This window comes from Centropristis striata, chromosome 14, assembly GCF_030273125.1.
Source record: "Centropristis striata isolate RG_2023a ecotype Rhode Island chromosome 14, C.striata_1.0, whole genome shotgun sequence".
Lineage (NCBI taxonomy): Eukaryota > Metazoa > Chordata > Actinopteri > Perciformes > Serranidae > Centropristis > Centropristis striata.
In genome coordinates this window covers 1,451,985-1,477,321 of record NC_081530.1, presented here as the reverse complement: position 1 = coordinate 1,477,321, position 25,337 = coordinate 1,451,985, and the positions used below count along the sequence as shown (strand labels likewise).

Here is a 25,337-nt window from a genome sequence, read left to right as displayed (position 1 = left end):
GGTCATTGTCAAGTGACCAACAGAGACTGCTCATGCCAATTTGTATGCTTGTATCACCAAATAAACCATTATATCACTTAACTGCTCCACTTAGGCCTGTCGGCCATCTTGAAAAATGGCCGCCATCTTAAAATTTCAAATGCCTCGGACAATTTTCTTGTTAAGTGACCCATGGAGACTGCTCATGCCAATTTTCACGCTTGTATCATAAACTGAAAGATTCTGGCAAAAAAGCACTTAGCCGCTCCACAATAAGAAAACATGAGCATATAGTAGGAGAAACATGTTTAACCCCTCTGCCATTATTTTTCGAAATGTCCATTGATTAGTTATTTTCCAGTTGCACCAAGTTACATTTTGTAACTAACATGAGTCTTGATTACAACTACCAAATATTCTTTATTCACATCATTGATTTTGATACATTAAAACACTGCAGTGCTCCATAATCCAGCAGCAATAACCCTCGTGGAAACCAAGAAATGCCCTATAAAAACGGCTCAATCTGGTGAAATATATTAAAAGCTAGATTAAAAAACCTGACATCATACAAGGCATGCTTTTAGGCTGTAATGGCTGTGTGATTTAATGGTTTTAACCCAGAGAACCCAGACCTAGTTATCCTTATCCTTCTATGTGGACCACATAGAACACATTTCTAATGTTTAAAAAAAAAAAATACTACCACTAAATGTCAAATTTCTGTGATATGACATATACGTTGCAATGGGCATTTATGGTATTTATGTTTATGATATTTCATATTTTAAAATAGAAAAAAAACTAGACACGTTTTCTGCTTACAGAGACACAAATTTGCCTTTTTATTTTGCATCTCCATAACATTTATCAAATTGTGACTTTTTTGAATTTGTTCAGGAAATATGGTCAGAACAAGTTAAATGCAACACAGAACACAACTATTAACGGATTAGAATTGTTAAATGGGTTTAAACTTAGCCTAGTAACAAAAAATACGCTTTTTAAAATTAGCTACTTTTACACATTTCTGTTTCCAGTCACACAGTATACGTCTCTTAGGGATTTAATGAGTTAAGGTGAAGCATAAAGCTGAATATGGGATATTCTAGAAGATTTAAAGTGTTTGATACACAGGTGTCACCATAGGTTCTTATGGGTTAATGTGCAAGTTTTTGTCCTCAAGGGTCGGAGTGTCTGGATTTTGATTACACAAAAAAGCCCAAAAAATCCCTGGGGCTAAAAAAACAGGCTGTTTTATGTTTCTTTGATTACAGTATGTTTTAATTTGGTCATTACGGTATATGACTGTTTAAATGTGGTCCCTAAAAGTAATAGTGATCTGAATACTTGCTGTTCTCTGCCTCAGCTTATGAGCTCCAGGAGTGCCCCGATCCAGAGCCTTTCCGTTACGGAGTGGTGGTGGGTGCTGGCTTCAACGTGGGCCAGTCCATTTCCTTCGAGTGTCTCCCCGGCTATCAGCTAATGGGACATTCCATCCTCACCTGTGAGCACGGCACCACTCGCAACTGGGACCACCCATTCCCTCGCTGTGAAGGTAAGGGATGAGAGATTTGTCGTGTCAACACACAAACAATATGCTAATTAAACACATTTACTAATCTCACCACAGAGTCGTCTTTTTAAACAAGTATGCCTCATTAATGCACGGCCTGAAATAATAACACAATAACTTCCTGTTTAGAAGGTATTGAGCTATTGAGCTTCATTAGTGCAACGTGCAGCAATGGAGATAATGATTATCTATTGTGAATGATGCAGTTAAACTGAATTATCATCCCTCATTAATGAGGCAAAGTACTCTTCAATGAGAATCAATACCGTGTTAAAGATGAATGGAGGCAAATAAGAGATGAATAAAAGAGGGGTTGAGTTGAAAAGAAAAGTAATGGGTGCTCTTTCTTTCTGCACCGTCCTTGACCCACATTCTCACGCTCTAGCTGTCGATTATTCAATAAGGCAGGAAAATTACGGAGGGAGGTGATGGCCATGACACTGGAACTTTGAATGGCCGAGCAGGAGATAAATGCGAGCGGGAGAAGGAGCAACAGAGTGAAAAGGGGACAGGAGATAGAGTGTATTCTCTCATAGCAATTTTCTTTTGTAAAGGAATTTTCAATATTCACATGAAGTTCAAAGCTGAAAAATTATTATCTGAGAAAATTATACCTTTGTGTGTGCGTGTGTATGTGTGTGTACTTTTCAGATGGCAGTTTTTATTTCCTCCCCGTCCAGTGAAAACCACGTATCTCCAGATGTGTAGATTTTGAATGTTTATAACGAACTCGAGAGTTAAATGTTGCCTTATGGGTTGAAGTAGGGGTGTGCCATATCGTATCGTTCATGATAATATCGGTATATTTTTTTTATGGTAGAAAAAAATGCATATCCTGATATTGGCAACGTTCCTACTTCTTGATGTAGTGGTTAAAGTTGTTTTAATCACAAAAAGCTTCTTACTCCCTGTCGCTAAACACATGCAGCTTTCAAAATAAGAGCACAGTGTGTTGACAGAATCCACCACAGAACTTACAAGAAGACTGTCAAAATAAGATGCCTTAAATAAAACATACAAGAACCTTTATTCTCCTTTACAAAATGTCATTAAAATATGCCCCCGGAACCCCTAAATGGATATTTTTATTATTTGCTCATACTCTAGAGTCAAAGGTACATTTTTTTTTTATTTGGCAACTGTTGAGATTTGCACTTCACACTACATTTCAGATTTTTATGTATTTATACAGACTAAAAAAAATCATATTTTCTATATCTTATATAAATATCGTGATATTCTTTTAGGGCCATATCGCCCAGCCCTAGGTTGAAGACATTTTTCTACCACTTATTCTGAATAAACTCTTTATAAACACTCTTGGATTAGCTGGAAAATGCATCATCACACAGCTGGAAACAGCTGTTTTTATTTTTAGAGATGCATGGTTCTCACAGAACAGCGACAATACAAACATATGGTCTTATGGAATATGATGAGGAGCTGTAGATTAAACTACTCAACAGATTATAAAGTAATTACAGTAAGCACAACCTTAAACTTCCACACCAGTAAAATGCAACATATGCACTAATACAGCAGTAACATTAATTAGAAAACATCAAATAAAGGGAACATTTTACTGCACTATGAATACTTTTATTTTTTATACACTAAGTGTATTTTGCTGAGAATACTTTTACTTTCATAGCAACTATTATATAGCATGTTATAATACGTTTACTTGACCCAGTATACATCAGCACAGCCTGCTTTTCAGTTTCACTCTCCATTATTTGCACCGATTGTCTCTTAAGTGGGATGAGAGATATTGATTTTTTTCACCTTTTTGTCACTATACAATGCTGCCATACAGCCCTATCTGTTTTTTTTTTGTTTGTTTCCTCTTTTCTCTGCACTTAACCTTAACTGTCTCACCTCCTTCTCAGTCATCATCTCCTTTACATCTCCTATATATTACATGTCTTTATTCCTGTTTGTATAGAAACATATTTCTGAGATCTGAGAAGTGTCGAGTACTCTAATTGACTTAGTGTTGAGGGCTCCAATAGGAAACTGAGTCAAGTAGTTGAAACCATAGAATGTATGAAAGAAGTGAATGCAGCCATTGTGGTGTTGCCTGTTGTGTCTTCATGTTTTGAAGGCTTGAGTTTGGCATTTTGGCCCTCACTGTTTCTCTTTTTTTGAGCCAGAAGTGACTATAATTCACAATAACTGTGATTGGAATGCTAATTTTGGCAAACGCAAAGCTGTCTTACAACAAAATGTTCTACAAGAAAAAATTAACAGCTGACACCTTAGAGCAGGGGTGTCAAACTCTGGCCCGCGGGCCAAATTTGGCCCGCAGTGTAATTTTATTTGGCCCCCAAGGCAATACCAAATTATTATATTATTATTGTAAATTAATGAAATTGATGTGTTTTTTATTTGAAATTTGATTTTGCATGTCTGCACTATTTATTTATATATTGTATGTTTATAAGCGTTGCTGGTTCCATATTTAATGTTAAAGCAAAACATGTTTGGTATATATTAAAAGGTTTATTTGTTCAATGTTGGCCCGCCATTTTATTCAAGTTTTACATTTTGGCCCATTGTGTATTTGAGTTTGACACCCCTGCCTTAGAGTGTCATTTAGTCCAATCGGATGCTGAACGAGACACTTTTAGGTGACTAAAACGTTCCCTTTCATGAATTGAAAACACATCAGGAAAGGCTCCAAGGTCTCAGACAGCACCATATAACAAGTTCACACTAGTTCAATGTACACAGTGCCATGTATGTGCATTGCTACAGCTCTATCCTGATTGAAAAGTTGCTGTTGTAACTTGGTAACACAAGATAACCTTCCTAAGTGGACCCTGCCTTATCGTCTGTTTTACTCTTTCTGGGACCATCATTTACTAAATGAACATCATGCTGTATTGAAGAAGACTTAAAACGAACAATAGAGATGAATAACTAAGGCCATCAATCAAGTAAGGAGTAGCGCCATTTTCTCATACACCCCTATAGGATATAACTTGTTTTTTCCAACCAGTGGACTCGACCCCTGTTGGCCATTAATGATATGCAGGTTTAGGGTGATTCCACATTCGCTTCACTTTTTTTTTGGCTTCATCTGTCTATGGTGTACACTTATAATATCTGATAAGCAGTTGCCACATTTTCCACAGTTTCCATACATTGTTATTCTGAATAAAGAAAGTTTGAAATAAACTGCAAAGGAGAGAAGGTTAGAAAATGAGGTATGATTAAATATTTCCAGACGTAATTTCCACACATTACCCAACATATTGTGCTTTACATTTTTACTTTGTGTCTTTAAAAAAACGGATTGAAAACTGTTTCTACCTAACCATCCAACCAGTTTCTCTTCACACACAAGGTTTAAGTAGCTTGCCAGTTGATGGCGTCAGCCAGATGTGCAACTCCATAGAGTGTCCGGGGTTTAATCAATCGGCCTGATCGATAGCTCATTTAACAGGTGAGCCAGTAGCAGAGTGGCCTATCAAGCACAGGGCTGAGGCAGGCAGCTGTACAACAGGAACACACATCCTGAGAGAGGAACAGAGGGATGAAACATGCAGCCTCTGCTTGGGGAATGATCACATACCCATAGGCATGGCAGGGTGTGCCGCTAAGCTGAATACCCTGTCTGGGTTGCTTCAGAGGCCTGCACTACTGCGATTACCACTCCTTACTGATTCTCCCTGCTCCACCACAGCAAATACGGGGCTCCTCCAAGGGCACCAGCGGGAATGTTAAGCTTGGTAATCGTTAAGTTGGTTAGAACCTCCTGAGTTCCTGAGGAATGTTTGAAATATAGTTACAATTTATATGCATGCAGATTTGAGGCTGGGTTCAGGGCGGTTTGCATGTGTGTGTGTGTGTGAGTGTTACTGTATTTGTCAGGCTGTGCAGGATATTTTTAACCTCAGGATATTAGGCGTTTGAGGTTATATTGTTGTCAGCTCTGACATAGACATGCTGTTTTAACCTTTCCTGTCACTCACTCAAACACACACACACACACACACACACACACACACATGCATATCCTCTCCGGATACACATACTGTATGCACACACACCTCAAAAGCCCAGTCCACACTAACCCCTCGCCTCATCTCCGCACTCTCTCTGCTCACCCCCACTGGGGAAGGGTTGAGGCCTTATCTGAGCAAAACACTCCATCCAAGTCCCCACTTGCTAACAGGCTTTACTGGCTAATCTTTAGCTCAGACAAGCGCCTGGGCACTAGACGAAGAGTGAAGGAGAGGAGGAGAGAGACACTGAGAAGGGAAGCAGAAGAAGAGGGGGATGAAAAATCCTCCTTTTTCCACCAATTGCAGCTGAATTATGGATCTGTGCTGTTGTATTCCTGGCCCACTGATATATATACTCTGCCTGCTCCGTCTCTCCCTCAGTGCCTTGTGGTGGGAACATCACATCAGACAATGGGACCATCTTCTCCCCCGGTTACCCAGAGGAGTACCCCAGCTCAGCTGACTGCTCCTGGCTCATCACTGTGCCGACCGGCTTCGGCATCAAAATCAACTTCACCCTGCTGCAGGTTCACGGGCCCCACGACTTCATCACTGTCTGGTGAGAAACTACTCTAACAACAAGTTGCATATATGTGAAAATGCCATATTATGAAATATTGTGTATATTTGTGCCCTAAAATTAACAATGTCTCTTTTAACTTGTGGCCCAACTAAAATGTTATTTTTCATCAGTTTTCTAAAAAATCAAAATAAAAAAAAATCACAAGGCCTTCTTAACAAAGTGTTGAACTCTGTACTTCAGGGTTTTTTAATTTCATTGAAGTGTCTATTCCTTCATTTTCTATTCAATTTTGTCGTTATCATCACCTCCATATTGCATTTTCTTTTAATCCCATCCTTCAAATCCTTGTCACCCACTCCTACTTTTCAACCTGTTACACCTCCACTTTTCTTTCTCCCATATTCGCCTCTCTTGTGTCGATTGACAAAACTGAGTCAGTCTTCAGTTACTTAATCTCTTAAACTCCCCTGCCCCCTCCTCCCCTTTCATTCAATTCTCCTAATGTGACTCTGCAACTTGTTTTCTGACCAACAAGTCTAGCATGGCCTCCCACAATGTCTTCCATTGCTGTGGGAAAAAGAATTGCAGATTAAAAGCTCACCTCTTCCTTGTCTTCGGCTTTATCCCGTTGTTTTCTCGTGTCCTTGATGCTGTTTTCATTCCCACTATTCCCTCCTTGTTCTCACAGGGAATTATTTTACATCTGGTCTTTCAAATCACCAAATTGTCCTTTTTTACTGTATGTTCATCCACATGGATATCTATACAAATGTAAAGGATAGAATACTTAAATTAATTTTTTATAAAGGTCCTTAGACAGGTCTATGTTGGATTCGTGAAGGTGTTTTTAAACTGCAGAACTTATCATACCCTATACATGTTTTTATAATGATGAATCCCATTGTCCTTGTAAGTTAAAAGTGTGTGCCAGTTGATCCCAATTAGCATAGTGACACGCAGCACATCACCATAGAAAGGTATGAAACTGGGCCGTGTGCACACAGAAAGAGGAAAGTTGAGAGAATCAAGTCAAGAATCAAACGTCAGAAGAGGTTGGAGCACCGAACTCGAAATGTAAAATAAAGAAATGAAATAGTTTTCAAGTGGAGGAAGTGAATGCCAAATGAGCGGTCATATTTAGTACCCTCAGTAGAGGACAGAAAATAACACACTGCAAAAAAACTTGCAGGGGTTTTCAACAGGTGAGTCTTCGCCCCATGTACTGAGGCTTAGATTTAACTGTACAATATCAATCACTAATTATAAGAGGACGTGGTTTTCAATTAAAGGATTTAAGTTTAAATGTTAGTGTGGTGTTTATTCAATTAAAAAGACCCTAATGCTTTGTAAAATGATGGAAATATTTGATAGAAAATAAAAAGGCTAAAAATATTATTGTAATTTAAATCCTATCGTGTTTAGCTATCAAACAAAGTAGAAGTGTGTAACTGAAGAAAATGGAACAACTATTTATTTTTTACAGGACATATAAGCACCTAAATGTGTAAATGTGCTCTTTAGTTTGCATAGAATAGGAACTATAAGGTGTTCAAACCTGCAGTTGCAACCCCAGAAACCTCTGATCTTGTCAAATACTTTTATAGGTTTTTGCTTTGCATGTACAATCTTAAAGAAAGGAAAATATTGTTTTTTTATCCAATCCAATCCAATCCACTTTATTTATATAGCACAATTTTAGCAAACGCAAGGTTTCCAAAGTGCTGCACAAACAATAAATACATAACACAATACAAAGAGATGTAGTAAACAATAGAACAGTAAGATGCAATTAGATAAAATAAATTAAAAATGGGATAAAAATAAATACAATAAAATGTAAAATGTAAAATGAAATATGCATGAATACAATAAAAACAAAAAATCATAAAATCAACACTCTACGTGGTGTTAAAAGCCAACGAGAAGAGGTTTTTATTTCATATTTATTTATTTTAATACCAGGCAGTAACATGTGAAGAATGCAAGCCACCACAGTGGACCAATCAGAGAGTTTTGGCTGGTGGAAATGTGTGTGCTCCTTTTCATGTGTGTGCTAATGTTTGTGTCAGGACATTTATGTGGTAGGTGTGTGCTTTCTTGCCTGACTGAGTATCGAGGGCTAAAGCTCCCTTTCATCACCTCCATAATGCACGGCTGGGCCTGCCATATGTGCCACCAAAGACAGGATTTTGCATGCATGATGGTTGCCAGTCCCAGTTGATCCCCTCTCCCTGAGACGAGCTCCAAAGGTCCCAGCTCTCAGTGAGACCGGAGATCTGACTGCCAGCCAACCTGGCAACACGACGACCACATGAAAAGTCCACATGGCGTGAGCTGACATCTATGTTTTACGGATCGGGCTGCTTATGGAAATCTGTGTGAAGATTTTTTAAGCACATGGAGAGTTAATGTCACCCAAGTCGACATGACTAAAGTGAGCCAAAATGTCCACTTTTGAGCGTATTGTTGCTTTTCTGTAAACAGACCCCGCTGTGCTGATCTTTCCCAACAAGCCCATGCAGAGCCAAGATGGGGACTATCATGTTCCCCAGTTTCCAGTTACCACCGCTGTGTATCTATCCACTGAACTACTGAGCCAAGGAAATGGGCCCCGTAATGGCGGCTTGGCCAGAGTGCTGTCAGGCAGCAGTCCCTAGCCAGCCGTTTCCAGAGCTGCTTGTAATCTCCCATGCCCAGTCTGACAGCCAAAGACAGATGGTTTTTAAGCTGAATGGTTGTGGCAGGAATCTGGGAGCTGGCTTAATCGGCCATGCCCACGCCAGGGGACTGCCAAGGCTGGGCCGCCGCTTCCAGAGACACTCCCATTGGATGGCAGTTAGCAGGAACGGCGCAATCCAGACCTGTCATTCCACGCTTATCTGTAATTTTTACCTTATTTCAACATAATCACCCAGAGCAGCCCGGAGTAATTGCTTTGGGTATGATGAAGAGAGAGCAGCTTGGTTATACTCTGCTGCTGGAAGCTGCTTGACAATAATCTGGCATGTGGCTTTGTTTGGTTTGCTCACAGATATGCGTCACAGAGAGAGCCTCCAGGTCCTTTATAGATGGAGGCCGAGTGAGCATTTGATCAGAGGCTGCTGAAAGAATCTCCCCATGGTTATTTATCATCAGTTTACTCCGGTGTATTGTTATGTTGAAGTTACACATGAACTGTGACTTTTTTTCCTTGTAGGGACGGTCCTCAAGAGACAGCCAGGAAACTGGGCGTGTTCACTGACGGAGAGCCCAACGAGCCGCCCAGCAGCACGTCCAATCAGGTGCTGATACGTTTCCGTAGTAACACAGAGAAGGGTGGATTATTCCGTATTGGCTATCAAGGTATGAGAATATTTCTCCCAACTTGATGGTTATTTCTAGCAGATATTTCACACGTTCCGTGTTTGACTCCTTTCATGTCTTTGATGCTCTAATGAAGCTTACAGACTGCAGTTCTGCCTGCCGCCCCCCATCATCCCTAATGCAGAGATCCTCATGGCAAGCAAAGAGTTTAAAATCGGTAGGTGGAATATTCATTCACATACAGACACACATAATCATTGCTACCTAGCCACTGCTGCCTTCTCTAGATCAGCTATTCTTAACCTTGGGGTCGGGACCCCAATTGGGGTCGCGAGATGATTTCTGGGGGTCGCCAAATCATTTTGGAAGTCAGCTCTGTCTCCACTGTGTTAATGTGTTCATGTGTTAAAGTCTTTTTGGTCATTTTGTGTCTTTTTTTTAATCATTTTGTGGTCAATTTGTGTCTTTTTGGTCATTTTGTTTCCTTTTTTGCATCATTTTGTGTCTTTTTTTTGTCATTTTGTGTTTTTTTTGGTAATTTTGTTTCGTTTTTTGGGTAATTTTGTGTCTTTTTTTGGTCATTTTGTGTCTTTTTTGGTCATTTTATGTCTTTTTTGATCATTTTGTGGTCATTTTGTGTCTTTTTTGATCATTTTGTGCTCAATTTGTGTCTTTTTTTTGTCTTTTTTTGGTCATCTTGTTTCTTTTTTGGGTGATCTGAACTGTGCGTGTGAGATTGTGTTCAGTGAGCGGGGGTCGCGGACAACATGCATGTTAAATTGGGGGTCGCGACTCAAAAAGGTTGAGAACTACTGCTCTATATGACATGTTGCTCCTGTTCTGACTTCCTGTCCTGTTCTGGGATTGTAGCATGTTAAATACTTAATCCCACTGTCAGTTCACATTCTGGCTTTGACCGCATCGCCCCAGGTTTCCTGTCTTTGATACTGCCTACACATCCCATAAGGCAATGGTACTGGATGCAGACTCACCCCAAACAACAGAACCCAGGGGATTTTGAGGCAGCAGTATAAATGAATGATTATGACAAAATAAGCAGAAAGCCAGAGGGATTTGAGGCAGGTGCTCTCATTCTCCCCTTTGGAAGACAATGGAGATTAATTCTCCTTATCTGTTTATTTGCATACCTCCATGGCGCATTATTATTCAGAGACACAAAGGCAGCAACATAGACATAGTGTTTCATCTATAGGATCCCCCTTGGGAATTCATCATGGTGCTTTTTCCCCACTGTTAACTTTTTCTGTCACTGAGACACAAAGGATCATGGTTAACAAGCACTGATTGGTGTATGAAGACATTTTGGCTTGGATCATATGGGTCGTTGCCATAATCTCTGTCATAAACTGTACATCTCCCTCCTTCACTTCTCTCTTTTCAGGTGATATAGTACGCTACAGATGTCTTCCAGGCTACCAGTTAAGTGGCAACAGCATCCAGACCTGCCGCCTGGGGACACACCTGGAGTTTGAGGGGCCTCCGCCCTCATGTGACGGTAAGTGAGCGCCCGAGGCTTAAAAATTTTAAAACATATCCACATAAGAATCATATAAGTGAGGGTCTTTTAAGTTAAAAACAAAAGGTGCACCTTTTAAATGTGACTAAAAGCTGTTAAAGTGCACTAGCTCCTCTCTCTCTGTAGTACATGTTAATACACTTCATACTGAGTACATGTTGTTGTTTACAGAGAGCCGCTTGAGATGCATCATCTAAATTTCAAGAGGGTCCTGGCAAGTCATTGTGTTTCGCAAATATATCACAGCACAGGTGAAACACTGTCATCCGCTGAGTGTATTTTCAGCAGCGTTACAGGCAGCCGCTATCATTTCCCTCTAATCATAGACTCATGGACTAGTTTTGAGTTCTGCCTTATTTCTGGCTCCCGTGGGTACTCTTTCTGCCTCTAGTCATGGAGCCGCAGCCACATATCAGTTTGGTAGCGTTTTCCATCTCTGTGGATGATACCTGGCTCCCATGAGGCTGAGGGTGGCTGCAGTGGCACTCTCAACATGCTGAGATATCATCCTCCCAGAGGAATCCATGAGTGCTGTGTTCCCAGCATCATCATAACACTGTATGTTGTGTGCAACAATTTTCCTCTGGGCAAGAGACTGGGTGCATAGAGGGGTCTCTGGTTTTTTTTTCTTTGCTTCAAAATATCACAAAGGCGTATGTCCTTGATTCTATTGCTTGTCTTTTTTAAAACATCATTCCTCCTTTCCTTGTCGTGATTTTCTGTCTCATTGTGTTTGTGTTAGACAAGAGAGGAGGCGGAATTTGAAGATCTGCAACTACTTTGGAGTGCTGTATAGGAAAATAAACAAATTCTTTCAGCATGAGATGAATAAAAGGGGAAGAGGAGCTCGGTGTAGGCTAATAACAAAAAAATCTTGAACAAAGAACCCAGGACACAGAGGAGTCCAAAAGTGAGAAAGAAAGAGAGGAATAAGAGAAATCCTTTTTGTCTGTGTTTATTTTTCCTTCTATGAAGTCCTGGCTTTTGCTTACTAACCCCTCACTGTACCTGCAGATATCTGCAGCTGAGACATGTAAAAGTTAGATATAAAAAGCCTTAGATTTGAATTTTTTTAAATCTTGTGCTTTGCATACAGCTTTAGCTTGCTACGGTAAACAAATATGTGTGCTCTTTTTAAAATATAAGTGCATTCACTTGCAGTTTGCAGTGCATTTTAGCCTTGAATCTGAGCTTATGTTCATGGCTTGTGTGGTCCGTTAATTGTTCCCCTTATGCAGAGAGACATGAACACTGGGGACAAACAGTTCCACCATACTCCCTCATTCCTGCAAGCTGTCACTTTGCCTGCATAGACAGAGCAGGGTGATGGAGAGGAGAGCCACAGATAACAAAAGCTGGAGGAGTCAGGAGTTGAGTGAGAGGAAAGTTGAGAGGGAAAGCTGTTAGAGCGTACAGCTTTTACAGCTTCTACCTCTCACCCGGGTTCTTTTTCCTAAACTTGGTTTACAAAACACTCAGGACAATTGAATAAAGTCAACCATTTATTGAAAGAATCATAGCCAAATGCAATGCTCAGCGCTGGACTCTGCCAAGTGACCCCAATGGCATCACAGGACAAAGTGCTTACAAGAAACCCTGATGTTACACACATAGCTTCTTGGATTTTGGCGAAATCCCTTACAATGGGTGGGCTCTTTAACGCAATTGGTCAATTTGGAAATGATATGCACTGGTTACCACCCATTAACCAAGCATCTGGGGATTGAACATCTCACTGATCAAACTTTATGTGTGTGTGTTGTTGTCTGCTGAAGCTCCACATCCTATCCTCTGCTCCCCCATGCATACCTTTCCTGAACTCTGACCTCTCCTAACCGTAAATGACCAGTCCTGTCAGTGTATGACCCAGATCAGGTCAGGATTTTAAGTCTCAGGCAACCTGAGTACCCCCACTCTCACAAAGCACAACAACAGACTTGTGCAATCGGATGCAGAGAGAAGAGCAGGTTGACTCTGAATAGGCAGGCTTCTTCTGCAAAAAGACAAAAATCTGTCTCGAAAAAATAGGAGAGAGACTGCTCAACGAGCGGAGGGATGGGCGAGTCAGTGAGAGTAGGACACGAGTTAAAAAGCGAGAGACTTAGTTGGAGGGCAGTGAAGAGACGAAGTGCACAGCTCATTGAAATGCAGGGGACATGCCGGCTGCAGCTGCACCTATCAAATCACCACTTCTAGCTCTGACAAGCACGTCTAACTGCCCCCAACACACACACATTCAGCTGCACACACTCGTACATATACTGTATGATCACACACACTGATGTAGCATGTGTCAGCAGCAGTGGATGTTGTTATTGTGAGTGTAGCAGCAGCTCTGGAGCCTACAGGCGAGTTCTGCAGTGTTGTTTGCCCCCTCAGCGCCACCATCCTCTCTTATCCTCTGCATTCCCTCCTCACTCACTCGCCACTTCCCTCCCTGACTCACCAGCGTCTCTTCTTATGTAACACATATACCCTTTATTCCCTCTTCTCTTATTTTTTTTTTGTCTTTCTCTGAGGCTGGTTCAAAACACAACAACAAAGAGTCAGACACATTTACCCACAGGTGTCTATCGATACCGAGATCTGTCTTTCGAGACACTGAAATAGAGGCCAGTGGATAAAAAAAACACCACCACACACACACATAAACAGACTCTCGCTGTTCTTCTTTTCTTCATTTAATCTGGAGAATTGTTGCCATTCTCTGTTGCAAATTCATTTAGCCTCTCTTGTATTTCCTGCCATTGGAGCAACCAGTTGGTTTGTGCATTATTTGATTTCGCCTGCTATTTGATTAAACTGGGTTGTATTGGAAACCCACAGCCCTCAACTTCATCTGCTGTCTGCTGAGACTGCAGGGAGTTCCAGCATCACACGCACAAAGCAATAGCATCAGTACAAAGTGTTGCTTGAATTCATTAATGAAACACAATGAGCTCTGATGATCCAAAATCCCTGTGTTTATCCCCCAGACAGATTTCTGGTTAAAACCTGCATAATCACCCATCACATTAGTTTCCCAGCTAGCTCTCTTTCTTCATCCCACTCGGTCCCTTTCGCCTCCCTCGCCTCTCTGTCTATCTCCTTTTTGTTCCCTAGATTATTTTTTCTGCCCTTCTTTTTAGTCGCGCAGAATGGATTACAGCTGCCCCTTTTTTCATGTCTTCATTGTCATCCCTCACTTCCCAGAGTTGTTAGGTCCTGATCCACGCTAATGCTTATGTTGTGGCCCATCCCCTTCAATCAGCTCGTTATCGCTCCTCAGCTTATGCTAATTAAATACCAACATGAGTAAAGGCATCTCAACAGCCCCACAACCATGATACGTTGTGGGTTTCTGCACGTGTGCGTCCATACTTGCATGCTGGAGTGCACATATGTGTGTGTTGATGCAGATGTGTGCACATCTGTGCTTGCCTCCGCCACTGTTTTTTTAATTTTTATTACGAGGCTGTTGCATACCATGAACAATTTATACACAAACAGAAGGGACGTCTTGCAGATTGCCATTCTTGCTACCAGCTTATTCCATTCCTTGTCTCATTAAAGTGAAATTTCATTTTGAGCCCTATCACTGTTGATCTCACCTTGTGTGTTGAAGCTGCCTTTTCCCAGCTGTCAGATTTGTCCCCTAATACCCTTTTGTTTACAGCCAAACAGAGTGATGCTTCATTTCAAAGTGGATTAGTTTAATAAGTAGCAGCCTATAGATAAGAGCCGCTGCCTGTCTTTCTCCATCAGCTCCAAGACAAGCTGAAGGGAGTTTTGAAGAGACGTTGGAGCTTTCTGAAAGGTCACTGACAACACACGTCTCATCTTCAGAGAATTGATCGTTTAATGAACTTCACTCTTAGATTTTATATGCTACTTCCTGGCGCAATCAGGTTCATTATCAATGATGGATTTAAGCTTATTGACTCACATTCACTGAGGTGCTGGAGGCTGTAAATGATTTCACAGACTTGGTGAATGTCTTTTTGGAATTTGGGATGAGAATAGATTACTGTCACTCCAAAGATGTTAAAAGTACTTCTGTTAGTAACAAAAACAGCGGAGGATCAATCCAATCCTGCGGATCAATTTACTGAAAACACCTCAAACTTATCCAGTAACTCAGTTTGCTGTTTCTAAAGGAATTGATGAGTGAAAGGTGATTTTTAGCTTATTTCAACAAATGTATCATGTTGATCTAGCCAGGTTAAAAGAGAGCCAGATTAAAACTTTAAACCTCCATAACCCCCCTCAAATATCAAAATACAAAATCAAACCCGACAACCAAAATTGACAACAAAACATTAAAAATATGATAAAACAAAAGAATAAAGAGCACATAGACGAAGAAAAGAAGCTTGTTCCTACTTCATATAATATTCTTTGCATTATTGTACAGATAACACATTGACTGTCTCTCGTATTACAAAAACATAGTTTTAAATTCTGCACTTACTTACTTGTTAATTGAATGCAGACTTGTAACCAGACTTCAGCTACTATAAGCTTTTTCCACATTTTTGAAATGTTTTTCATCATTTCCATTTGCAATTCATCCTTCTAAAGTAAAATCTACATTAAACGTTGGATTGATATTCAAGGACTCCCCAGCAGAAGCTTCAAAAATATAATTTTTTTCCTTACAAAATAATCTGTTTGATTATATAACTGTCTATGTCTGCAATAAAACCCACTATCACAAAGAACATGTCTGGTCTAAAGCACAGCTTCATAGCATGACACATCTTTTTTTTTTCTCCCACCTCCCGCAGAAACAACATGACTATGCCAGATAATATTCCAGATAATATGTAGATGCTGGTTGTCATTGACTACCAAACTAACAGTTTGTCAATCCCACTATTTATCTTTTGTTTCCAATCTCTTCCTTAAGCAGATATTAATTGATTATGAATGAAGGGAACAGGTCATAACATATGGTTCAAACCCTAAAACTTTCCTGTTTTCACCCACAATATCACATTATCATTTCAAATACCATGATTAAATACTTTTTCCAAAATAATACTGCAGAGTTTCTGGAGGGTCAGACTGAAAACACAGCCTGCACTGATGTTTAGAGGAAGCTAAAAGCACATTGCAGATTTCTAATTCCTAAATCATATGCAACATGATGGTACTATTATTGCAGGATGTACCATTGTGTGTGCTGTGCAAATTGTATCGTCTGAGATGTTGCTCTCAAACAGCAGTTTCACTCTCATACCCATTTGCAAAATGTTCCCTTAATGTTTTGAGTGAGTACAATAGCTATATTTTCCCTCTACTTTAGCTTACTTTATATGCAAGCACAATATGTTAGTGAGAACCAACTACAGTTTCCTGGTGCACCCTGGAGGCCGAAGGCTTGGTCCCAGCTGGGGACTTTTTATTGAATGCAGTTGCCAATCTTTCTTTCCCCTCATTGCTTCTAATCTCTCTACTGTTGACTTTTTTAATAAAAGCATTTCAAAGCATTTGCAAAAGAAATTCCTTTTTTTTTTAAAAGGTGAGAATTTGTCATGAGACACAGAATTATAACAAAATCTAATGCAAAAAAAGTACTATGCCAGCAAAAATGCAATTGCAATTTACTTAACATCTATCTTTTGGGCACTCACATTACACAAAAGTTGAAATGTCAAACGCTTGTGTAAAATGTAGTTTGATTACATTACACGTCGTTCCCTCCTGCCAAAAAGTTGCAGTTGGTGAACAACCTTTCTGGTTGGCATTTGGGGCCAATTCCAATTAATAATGGCAAAAGTTGTGGCGAAAGTATTTGACAGGAACATGACTCATTTTAACATGGCTTGCCTTTGAGTGACAGCTTACCTGACTTTATCTGAGATTTCCTGAGGCAATAAATCCGACATAGTTGACACGCCAAGCAAGGTAAAAAAAAAAAAAAAATTGCTGAGAATTATTTGCAAATGCTGTTTAAACCAGGCTTTCTGCCATAATGCTTTTCCTGCGGATTTAATAATCTCTTCCCTTATGAACACAGCGAGGAGGTGAACAAGCCAAGAAACCCACACAAACACACACACGGAGCAGACAGGAACATGCAGCCCAGCCACGTACAGAAAAACAAGTTTACACATTGCCCCACAAAGGAGGCGCTGCTAGAATGTGATTCAGAGTGTTCAGTGTCTCACCGCTGTAATGAAGGACCTGCAGGTGCCAAGTGCTGCCTCACCCTGAGGCAGAACAGGCTCCAGGATTCAGATTGTGGCACATAACGGGGAATTTACACCACACTTGGTTGACAAACACACGTGAGCAGTGGCGGTTCTAGACCAGTTTTACTGTGGGGGCCAAGGAGGGGCCAGTGTTTAATCAGAGGGGCACATTAGCACATGAAAAAATGGCAAAGATGATATTTAAGCATTCAAAATGTACTTGCATGTCTTGAGAAAGGCACAAAATGACCAAAAAAGACACAAAATGAGAAGACAGAATAACGAAAAAAAACCCACAGAAGACATGACAAAAAAGACACAAAATAACTAAAACAGACACAAAAAAGACACATAAATGACACCAATGACAAAAAAAGACACAAAATGACCAAAAAAAGACACAAAATAACAAAAAAAGACACAACAGACACAAAATTGCCAAAAAAAGACACAAATGACCAAAAAAGATACAAAATGACTTACAAAGACACGTAAACACATGAAAAGGATTCAAAAATAGCCCTTTAAGACTCCATAGAGTTAAACTATGATACAATGTAACATTCTGGGTTCCTTTTGTGTGCAATGAGATATTGTTAGGTTAGAGTCGTTCCATTGTTCATTGTTATAAATTGATCATTTTATTATTAATTTGCCACTGCATGTGAGACGCACATGCATGGTCATGTGCGTTTTAAATAGTTTTTTAATCACATTAGCAGCATCTTATGTTTTGTTATTTCTGCTATGATTTTAAATATACCCTCTGGCTGCTGTTAAACAAGGTAAATGTATGGTTTTTCTGAAGTGGTCTTTTAATTACGGAGCTCTTTACAAGCTGTGGGGTTAAATTCCAGCACGACTTCAGTGTTAAAACACTTTACTTACTATTGTGTATGCCAAAGTAGGCCCTTAGGATTCTTTGTGATATAGGATATAAAGTATAATTTCAGAAGAGAGAGCATTTATTTTATATAGGTTAATGGTATCTTATTAAGTGACGAGAAGTCTTCCTCTGCTGCAAGGTTATAGTAGTTTTGGATTTTTCATTAGTTTTAGTTTTAATTTTGTTGTGCTTTCAAATTCAGTAAGTTTTAGTTAGTTTTTAGAGTGAGTTTTCTAGTTTTGGTTTAGTTTTTATTTTTGAAAATGCTTAGTTTTAGTTTAGTTTTTATTAGTTTTAGTGTTAGTTTTAGTTTTTTTGTAATGGGCTATATGTTGGGTGCCAGATTCAAATAGATCATAATAAATTTTGCCTTTATTTCCTTTGGTTCATCATCTCAGCCCCAATAAGGTTATTAACTCTTACAGTTCTGGGTGTTTTGAATTTTGGTTCTAGTGTAGACATCCCAGTCTCAGTAAACATATTCACCATGTGTTGCATGTTCAAATAGAAACACTGAATTATGAATGAAAAAAGTTGACAAAAACAAAAACTAAGGACATTTTCACTTTAATTTTAGTTAGTTTTAGTTAGTTTTGTAACCACAAAATACAGTTTTCAGTTAGTTATCGTTTTTTTTAAAAACTCTAGTTTTTATTTTTATTTCAGTTAACAAAAATGTTTTTTCAATTCTAGTTTTCGTTATTTCATTAGTTTTCGTTAACTATAATAACCTTCCTCTGCTGTGGTCCGTTCACAGTCTACCTCCTTTAGCTCCATTAGGTGAGCAGCAGGAACAATGGGAAGGAAAAAAAACTCTGCAGCAGTTGCATTGTGTCTTGGTTGCAGCATTGGCTTCCTTTCATGTTGCAGTTTGTTTTTTGGGGGGTTCCTCTGTGTATGCAGACAGCTCCGGCAGATTAAGAGGTTGGCTTCACAGCACAACAGACAGACAGGAGCTGTGTAACGTCTGATAGTACAGACTGAAACCACGAGGAAATGTCAAAGGGTGTCATGGAGATGTTCCACAAGAATACCAATGGCAGGAGGGGGGGTGAGATGAGAGGATGGACGTGGTCTCCCCCAGAAGAACCACAGCAGTAGTTTACATCATATCAGTCACATACTGACAACAGGCAAGCAGGAGGGAATATGCTCATGGCAAGTCAGCGATATTATATAATGTATAAGCTGTTTCCTTGGACAGCTTTGTTTCCTGCGACAGCATCAGAACCAGGCTGACAATTAGCTTAGCTATGCTTTTAGTCATATTGAGTTGCCCTCCAACAACAAAATGGGTCTAACCAATCCAATTTGTGCTTCAAGGTAAATTAAATTCACTAAAAAGAATGAGCAACCATTAGAAGTTCTGTCCAATTATGAAACAACAGAGAATAGCAAAAAACAAACAAACCGTTATTCCTTTAATTCAAATTAATTGAATTTTCCTTTTGCTTTTTATGTCTCTGCACAGTGACGTGTCCTATGAACGAGGTGCTGACAGCGTCCACAGGTGTCATCATGAGCCAGTCGCCAGGCAGCGGCTTCCCACATTTCGAGTCGTGCTCCTGGGTGGTGAAGGTAGAGCCTGGATACAACATCACCTTCACTATTGAACACTTCCAGACCAGCCGGCAGTTTGATGAGCTGGAGATCTTTGATGGTGAGTCACTGCATCTCATTAATGTGAACATACACTACTGGTCAAAAGTTTTAGAACACACCAACTTTTCCAGAATTTAATTGAAAATGATGCAGTTTAATGTCTCAGTGTACTCTGAAATTAATGCACATTTGCAACATTTAAAATTCTTTATTGAGCATGATAGTGTTTTGAAAGTAAAAAAAAGATTTAAAATCACATTTTATGTTGGACTAAAGGACTAAAAAAAGACCTTTTTAACCTTTTTGAGTCGCAACCCCCAATTTAACATCCATGTTGTCCGCGACCCCCGCTCACTGAACAGAATCTCACACGCACAGTTCAGATCACCCAAAAAAGAAACAAAATGACCAAAAAAAGGAAACAAAATGACCAAAAAAGACACAAAATGACCAAAAAAGACACAAAATGACCCCAAAAAGAAACAAAATGACCAAAAAAGACACAAAATGACCAAAAAAGACACAAAATGACCCCAAAAAGAAACAAAATGACCAAAAAAAGGAAACAAATTGACCAAAAAAGACACAAAATGACCAAAAAAGACACAAAATGACCCCAAAAAGAAACAAAATGACCAAAAAAAGGAAACAAATTGACCAAAAAAGACACAAAATGACCAAAAAAGACACAAAAAGACACAAAATGAATTCAAAAATGGACAAAATAGCCCAAGACTCCATAGAGTTAAGTTGTTAACCCATTTCTTGTTCCCTGAAAAAGGCCTACTTGTATAATTCTGAAATGTACATTATTTTTCAGTTTTGGTTAAGCTTACCTTTTTTTATTTACCTCTGGCAGTTCACCACTTACCTTTGTACCCTTTCAAGCTGTTCATTTGACTTGAACTGCTTGAATTTCAATAAAAAACTGGAAAAATTGGGGTGTTCTAAAACTTTTGACCGGTAGTGTATGTAGTCCATGTTATTTAGTGAAGCAGCATTATTTTAACCTTTATCCAGCAGAGTTTCTGCCCTCTACATGTTGTGTCCAGTAGTCTGTTGACCCTGCAGGATGTCCCCCACGTTTCCTTATTCAAACACAGACTTTTACTAATATCCATAGTTAGAGGCTGAAATGAGCCAGGCAGTTAAATTTACCGTCTCTAACAAAGCTCTGTGCGTCTACTAACAGGAAATCACACACAGGCTCCCTTTCATGGTGACAGAACATCTACATCTGCCTTGTACATTTGCATGTGATTAGAGGCACAGTCAGCAACTCTGCCAGGCGGCTCGGAGAAAATGGCGGTCGTACACACTAGTGTTCATGATTAGGCCGTTTTATCTTTTGCCGAGCCGAGAGGGAACAGACATTTGCTAACCTTGGGGCTGCCAAGCCAATTATAGAAAGACATTTTTTTTTTTCCCACAATTAGGCCTAGCTACTTTTGATTTTACCACAAGTGTGACAAAATGCACAATCCCTCAAAAGCCATGACTATGACATCATTATCTTATCAAATCTGTGCAAAATTTGATGGTAACACTTTACAATAACCAACTAAATAATGTTTATAGATGGTTTATAAACCTATTATTAACCATTTACAAAGTGCTATACATATTTAATCTTTAAATGTTTTCAACCAATTTCTTAAAGGTTTATGAATAATTTCAAAATCATTAACATGCTTAATATGGTGTTAAAAATGTGAAAATGAGTGCAACTAAAACTATTAATAAACTATTGATTATAATTTAATTGTTTGTAATTGGTAAAGTAAATATAAACTTACATTAATATACCATCTATTTGGCATTTATAAATGATTTAGTCAGTTAAACATTAATAAATTATATATTTATCATTCTAAATGGTCTATATACGGTTTATAAATGATGATTAAACATTAATAAACTATCTGTTTACCATTTATAAATGATGGTTATTGTAAAGTGTTACCAATTTGATTTTTAAAAATGTATTGTATTATTTTCATATGATATACATCTACAAGGAAAATGCTCCAAGTGACCATACTAACTTGTAGATCAGTGGTTCTGAACCTTTTTCATGTCAAGGACCCCTACATTTATAAACACTAGGACATGGACCAAGTATATGTAGAATATCTGAAAAGATATTGGTTGTTGGATTTATTAAGACCAGAATTCTATAATTTTAACTACATTTAAAGAGATAACAGTAGAGCAAGTGAAACCTATATTCAGAACAGCCACTCTTACAAATCTAACTCACAACGGGCTCATTCCTGTAGCAAATTAAATAATGAAAATACACTTCTTGCCATATTTATGGGGCTCCTCTGCCCCCTCGAGGACCCCTGGGGTACCTAGAGCACTGGTTGAGTGTTGAAGTCCAGTGGTAGTAATGGTTCAAATAAAAGAATGGCCGCTCCTATTTTTTTTGTTCAAAATAATGAGCAAGCAGTAAAAAGAGAAGCCAATGTAAAAGTGCCATATACCTGCATTCTTTCTAAATGTCAGCAGGGGGCGACTCCAGTTTGTATAGAAGTCGATGAGAAAATTGCCCTACTTCAAACTGAATTTATCATCTCAGTAAACATTTCCCTAATGAGTTTATGGTCTTAGTTTTAACATGATGTTAATTTTGTAAATCATGGTCCAAATTAGAGTAAAATAGACTATAAAGCTGAGTTTGGAGCTTCTTGACTACCTTGTGATTGACAGGTTGCTACCACTACAATGGACTCAGACCAAGGTTATTATAGTTAACGAAAACTAACGAAATAACGAAAACTAGGATTGAAAAAAGATTTTCGTTAACTGAAAGATTTTCGTAAACTGAAATAAAAATAAAAAATTGAGTTTTTAAAAAAACGATAACTAACTGAAACTGTATTTTGTGGTTACAAAACAAACTAAAATTATAGTGAAAATGTCCTTAGTTTTCGTTTTTTCATTCATAATTCAGTGTTTCTATTTGAACATGCAACACATGGTGAATATGTTTACTGAGACTTGGATGTCTAAACAAACAAAATTCAAAACACCCCGAACTGTAAGAGTTAATAACCTTATTGGGGCTGAGATGATAAACCAAAGGAAATAAAGGAAACATTTATTATGACCTCTTTGAATCTGGCACCCAACACATAGCCCATTACAACAAAACTAAAACTAACACTAAAACTAATAAAAACTAAATTAAAACTAAGCATTTTCAAAAACTAAAAACTAAACTAAAACTAGAAAACTCACTCTAAAAACGAACTAAAACTAACTGAATTTAAAAACAAAAATTCACAACGAAATTAAAACTAAAACTAATGAAAAATCCAAAACTATTATAACCTTGACTCAGACCGAACCTATCTTTGAAAAGTGGTAAATTCTGAGTCCAAAAAAGAAAGACGACGGTCAAACTACCAAACTCCAGGCCTCAGAAGGGTCCAAGAACCACTGGGAGACATTGGATTCCCAGTCTATGCACTGCAAAAAAGCCAACTTGTATTTTTTGGCCTAAAACAGTGATTTAAGTTGGTAAAACTTGGAAATATAAATTATTGACATTTAGGGCAATAATGTAAGTTAGCACAACAAAGGAAGCCAGTTGTCTGCTCAAAAACAAGTTGGTGAGTTGTTGTTACTTATATCTTTAAGTTGGGGTTCACAACAAGGGACAATAGTTCTGCTAACTCTTATTTCTTTGTTGGGAAATGCGGGAAAGTGGTGAAATTTGGTCATTAGCGAAAGCTAGCGGCTAACTGATGCTAGCGGCTAACTGATGCTAGCGGCGCTGCTTGTTACAGCTACAAGAGTAGCCATTAGCGTATCAATGCTAACTCAAAATTGTGTTCGCAACATTAGCTGACATTTCATAGCGGCGTTACAATCGTGCCAATTCAGCACATTGCAGAAGTTAGCAGAAGTAAGGATTAAAAGTTATTACAATGTAAAATTATAAGTTAGTACAACTTACAGTTGAGTTGACAAAAATCTGAATTCAGAGTTGAGCAAACTCAAAAACAAAACGTAAAATATTTAGTCTAATTGTCCAACTTAAAATTTTATTGAAGTTTGTTGCCTTGAAATTTTGAGTTCACCCAACTTTTCTTTTTTTGCAGTGTGGATATGAGACTTTTAAAGATGTAATCTACTGATGTCTGTCTTCTCTCTCTGACCCCAGGCCCATCCAGACAGAGCCCTCTCCTGATTACCCTCAGTGGTAACTATTCCAACCCACTGAGCATCACCAGCTCCAATAACAAAGTCTACCTGCACTGGTCCTTCGATCACACCACCAGCCACAAAGGCTTCCGCATACGCTACTCAGGTGAGTCGGGACATAATCTTCCCTGCTGTTATAGATTTCTCTCATATAAAAGGTGACTTCAGCGAGCTATTTAGAATGAATCACTTTGTTACTTAGAGACATTGTTGTGTGTTCGATTTCATCAGAGGTGCCTTTGGTTTGCTATGCCAACAAGACCAACAATGGTGCTGCCAACTGCAGCTGAAATAGCCAGAAATATGACCCATCTCCATGACAACCTAGCGGGGGCGGCAGGCATCTGCAGCACTCCTTGCTGTGCAGCACAGGCCAGGGAATTAGTGAACGCTGTTTCTCCTATATTGCTTATTATTCTTCTGTTCCGTCCCGCTCCCAAGAAAGATCTGTTGGTATACGACACCTGCATAACTCGATCTGAATTATGACTGTGTAAATATTTAAAAGGCTCCCTCCGTTCTGTATCAACACCACTCAGCCAGATTGACTAATCGTCTCTCTCCTCCTCTCAGTGGAGCTCTCCGTCTCCCCAACCGGATGTTCTGTCGTTTCTCTGCCCTTTTTTCCCCTTCTTCCCTCTTTTACTTTTTTCATAGCAATGATGGATTTTGCCATAGAAGGCTAAGTGACAGACGAACTAAGTGATGGCTGAGAACCCACGAGTTGCCATGGTCAATATGGAGTAGCCTTCTGTAGTACCTTGGTGGGGAGGAAGAAACAGATGGCACAGGCAGATTCATGTATCCGCCCGTGTTCTTCATCCATCCATCTTTTTTCTCCATGGGTCGGTCTTCCGTCAACAACTAGCAGACATCTCCTCTAGCAACTGGCCACCTCACTTCTTTCTCTGCACCCTTACCTCACTTCCTTCATCTAGTCCAGGCATTCATGTTCATTGCACCTTATTTGTTTCATAGCACCAACATTTTTATACTGTATATTCATATTTATTCTGCACTGGAATTCTATTCTACTCCTTAATACATACTCCTTCTTTAGACACTTTTTTTTTATATTTTATTGCTTGAAGTATGCCTAGGTTGTGCTTTTATTTAATTGTGTTGTTATTGTCTCTGTGTGTAATGCTGCTGCTACACTGTAATTTCCCAGCTTGGGATAAATAAAGTCTATCTATCTATCTATCTATCTATCTATCTATCTATCTATCTATCTATCTATCTATCTATCTATCTATCTATCTATCTATCTATCTATCTATCTATCTATCTATCTATCTATCTATCTATCTATTCCCAAAGTGTGGTGCGTGGACCCCTGGGGGTGTGCGAACTGCCGCTAGGCGGTGCGTGAGATGAAAAATGTAATGGCGTTCTGATAAAAACTGTTATAGTAATTGATAAATAAATGCAGGTTATTCAAAATACACTTCATCTTAAAATGAAGTGTAAAAGAAGTTATCTTCTTCCATTTCCATTTTTTCCAACCTGTGTTATGATGACGGGGTCGTGTTA

At 39.0% G+C, this 25,337-nt stretch overlaps 1 protein-coding gene across 1 annotated transcript in view; it reads left to right on the top strand.

Moving 5' to 3' along the window:
- Window positions 1–25,337, top strand: part of csmd2 (CUB and Sushi multiple domains 2) — a 358,175-nt gene that overhangs the window by 280,283 nt on the left and 52,555 nt on the right. The window contains exons 43-49 of the mRNA XM_059350192.1: window positions 1,349–1,537; window positions 5,947–6,124; window positions 9,285–9,430; window positions 9,528–9,608; window positions 10,794–10,907; window positions 19,462–19,650; window positions 23,764–23,910. Of these exons, the coding sequence (XP_059206175.1) occupies window positions 1,349–1,537; window positions 5,947–6,124; window positions 9,285–9,430; window positions 9,528–9,608; window positions 10,794–10,907; window positions 19,462–19,650; window positions 23,764–23,910 (1,044 nt within the window). The remainder of the gene's footprint in view (window positions 1–1,348; window positions 1,538–5,946; window positions 6,125–9,284; window positions 9,431–9,527; window positions 9,609–10,793; window positions 10,908–19,461; window positions 19,651–23,763; window positions 23,911–25,337) is intronic.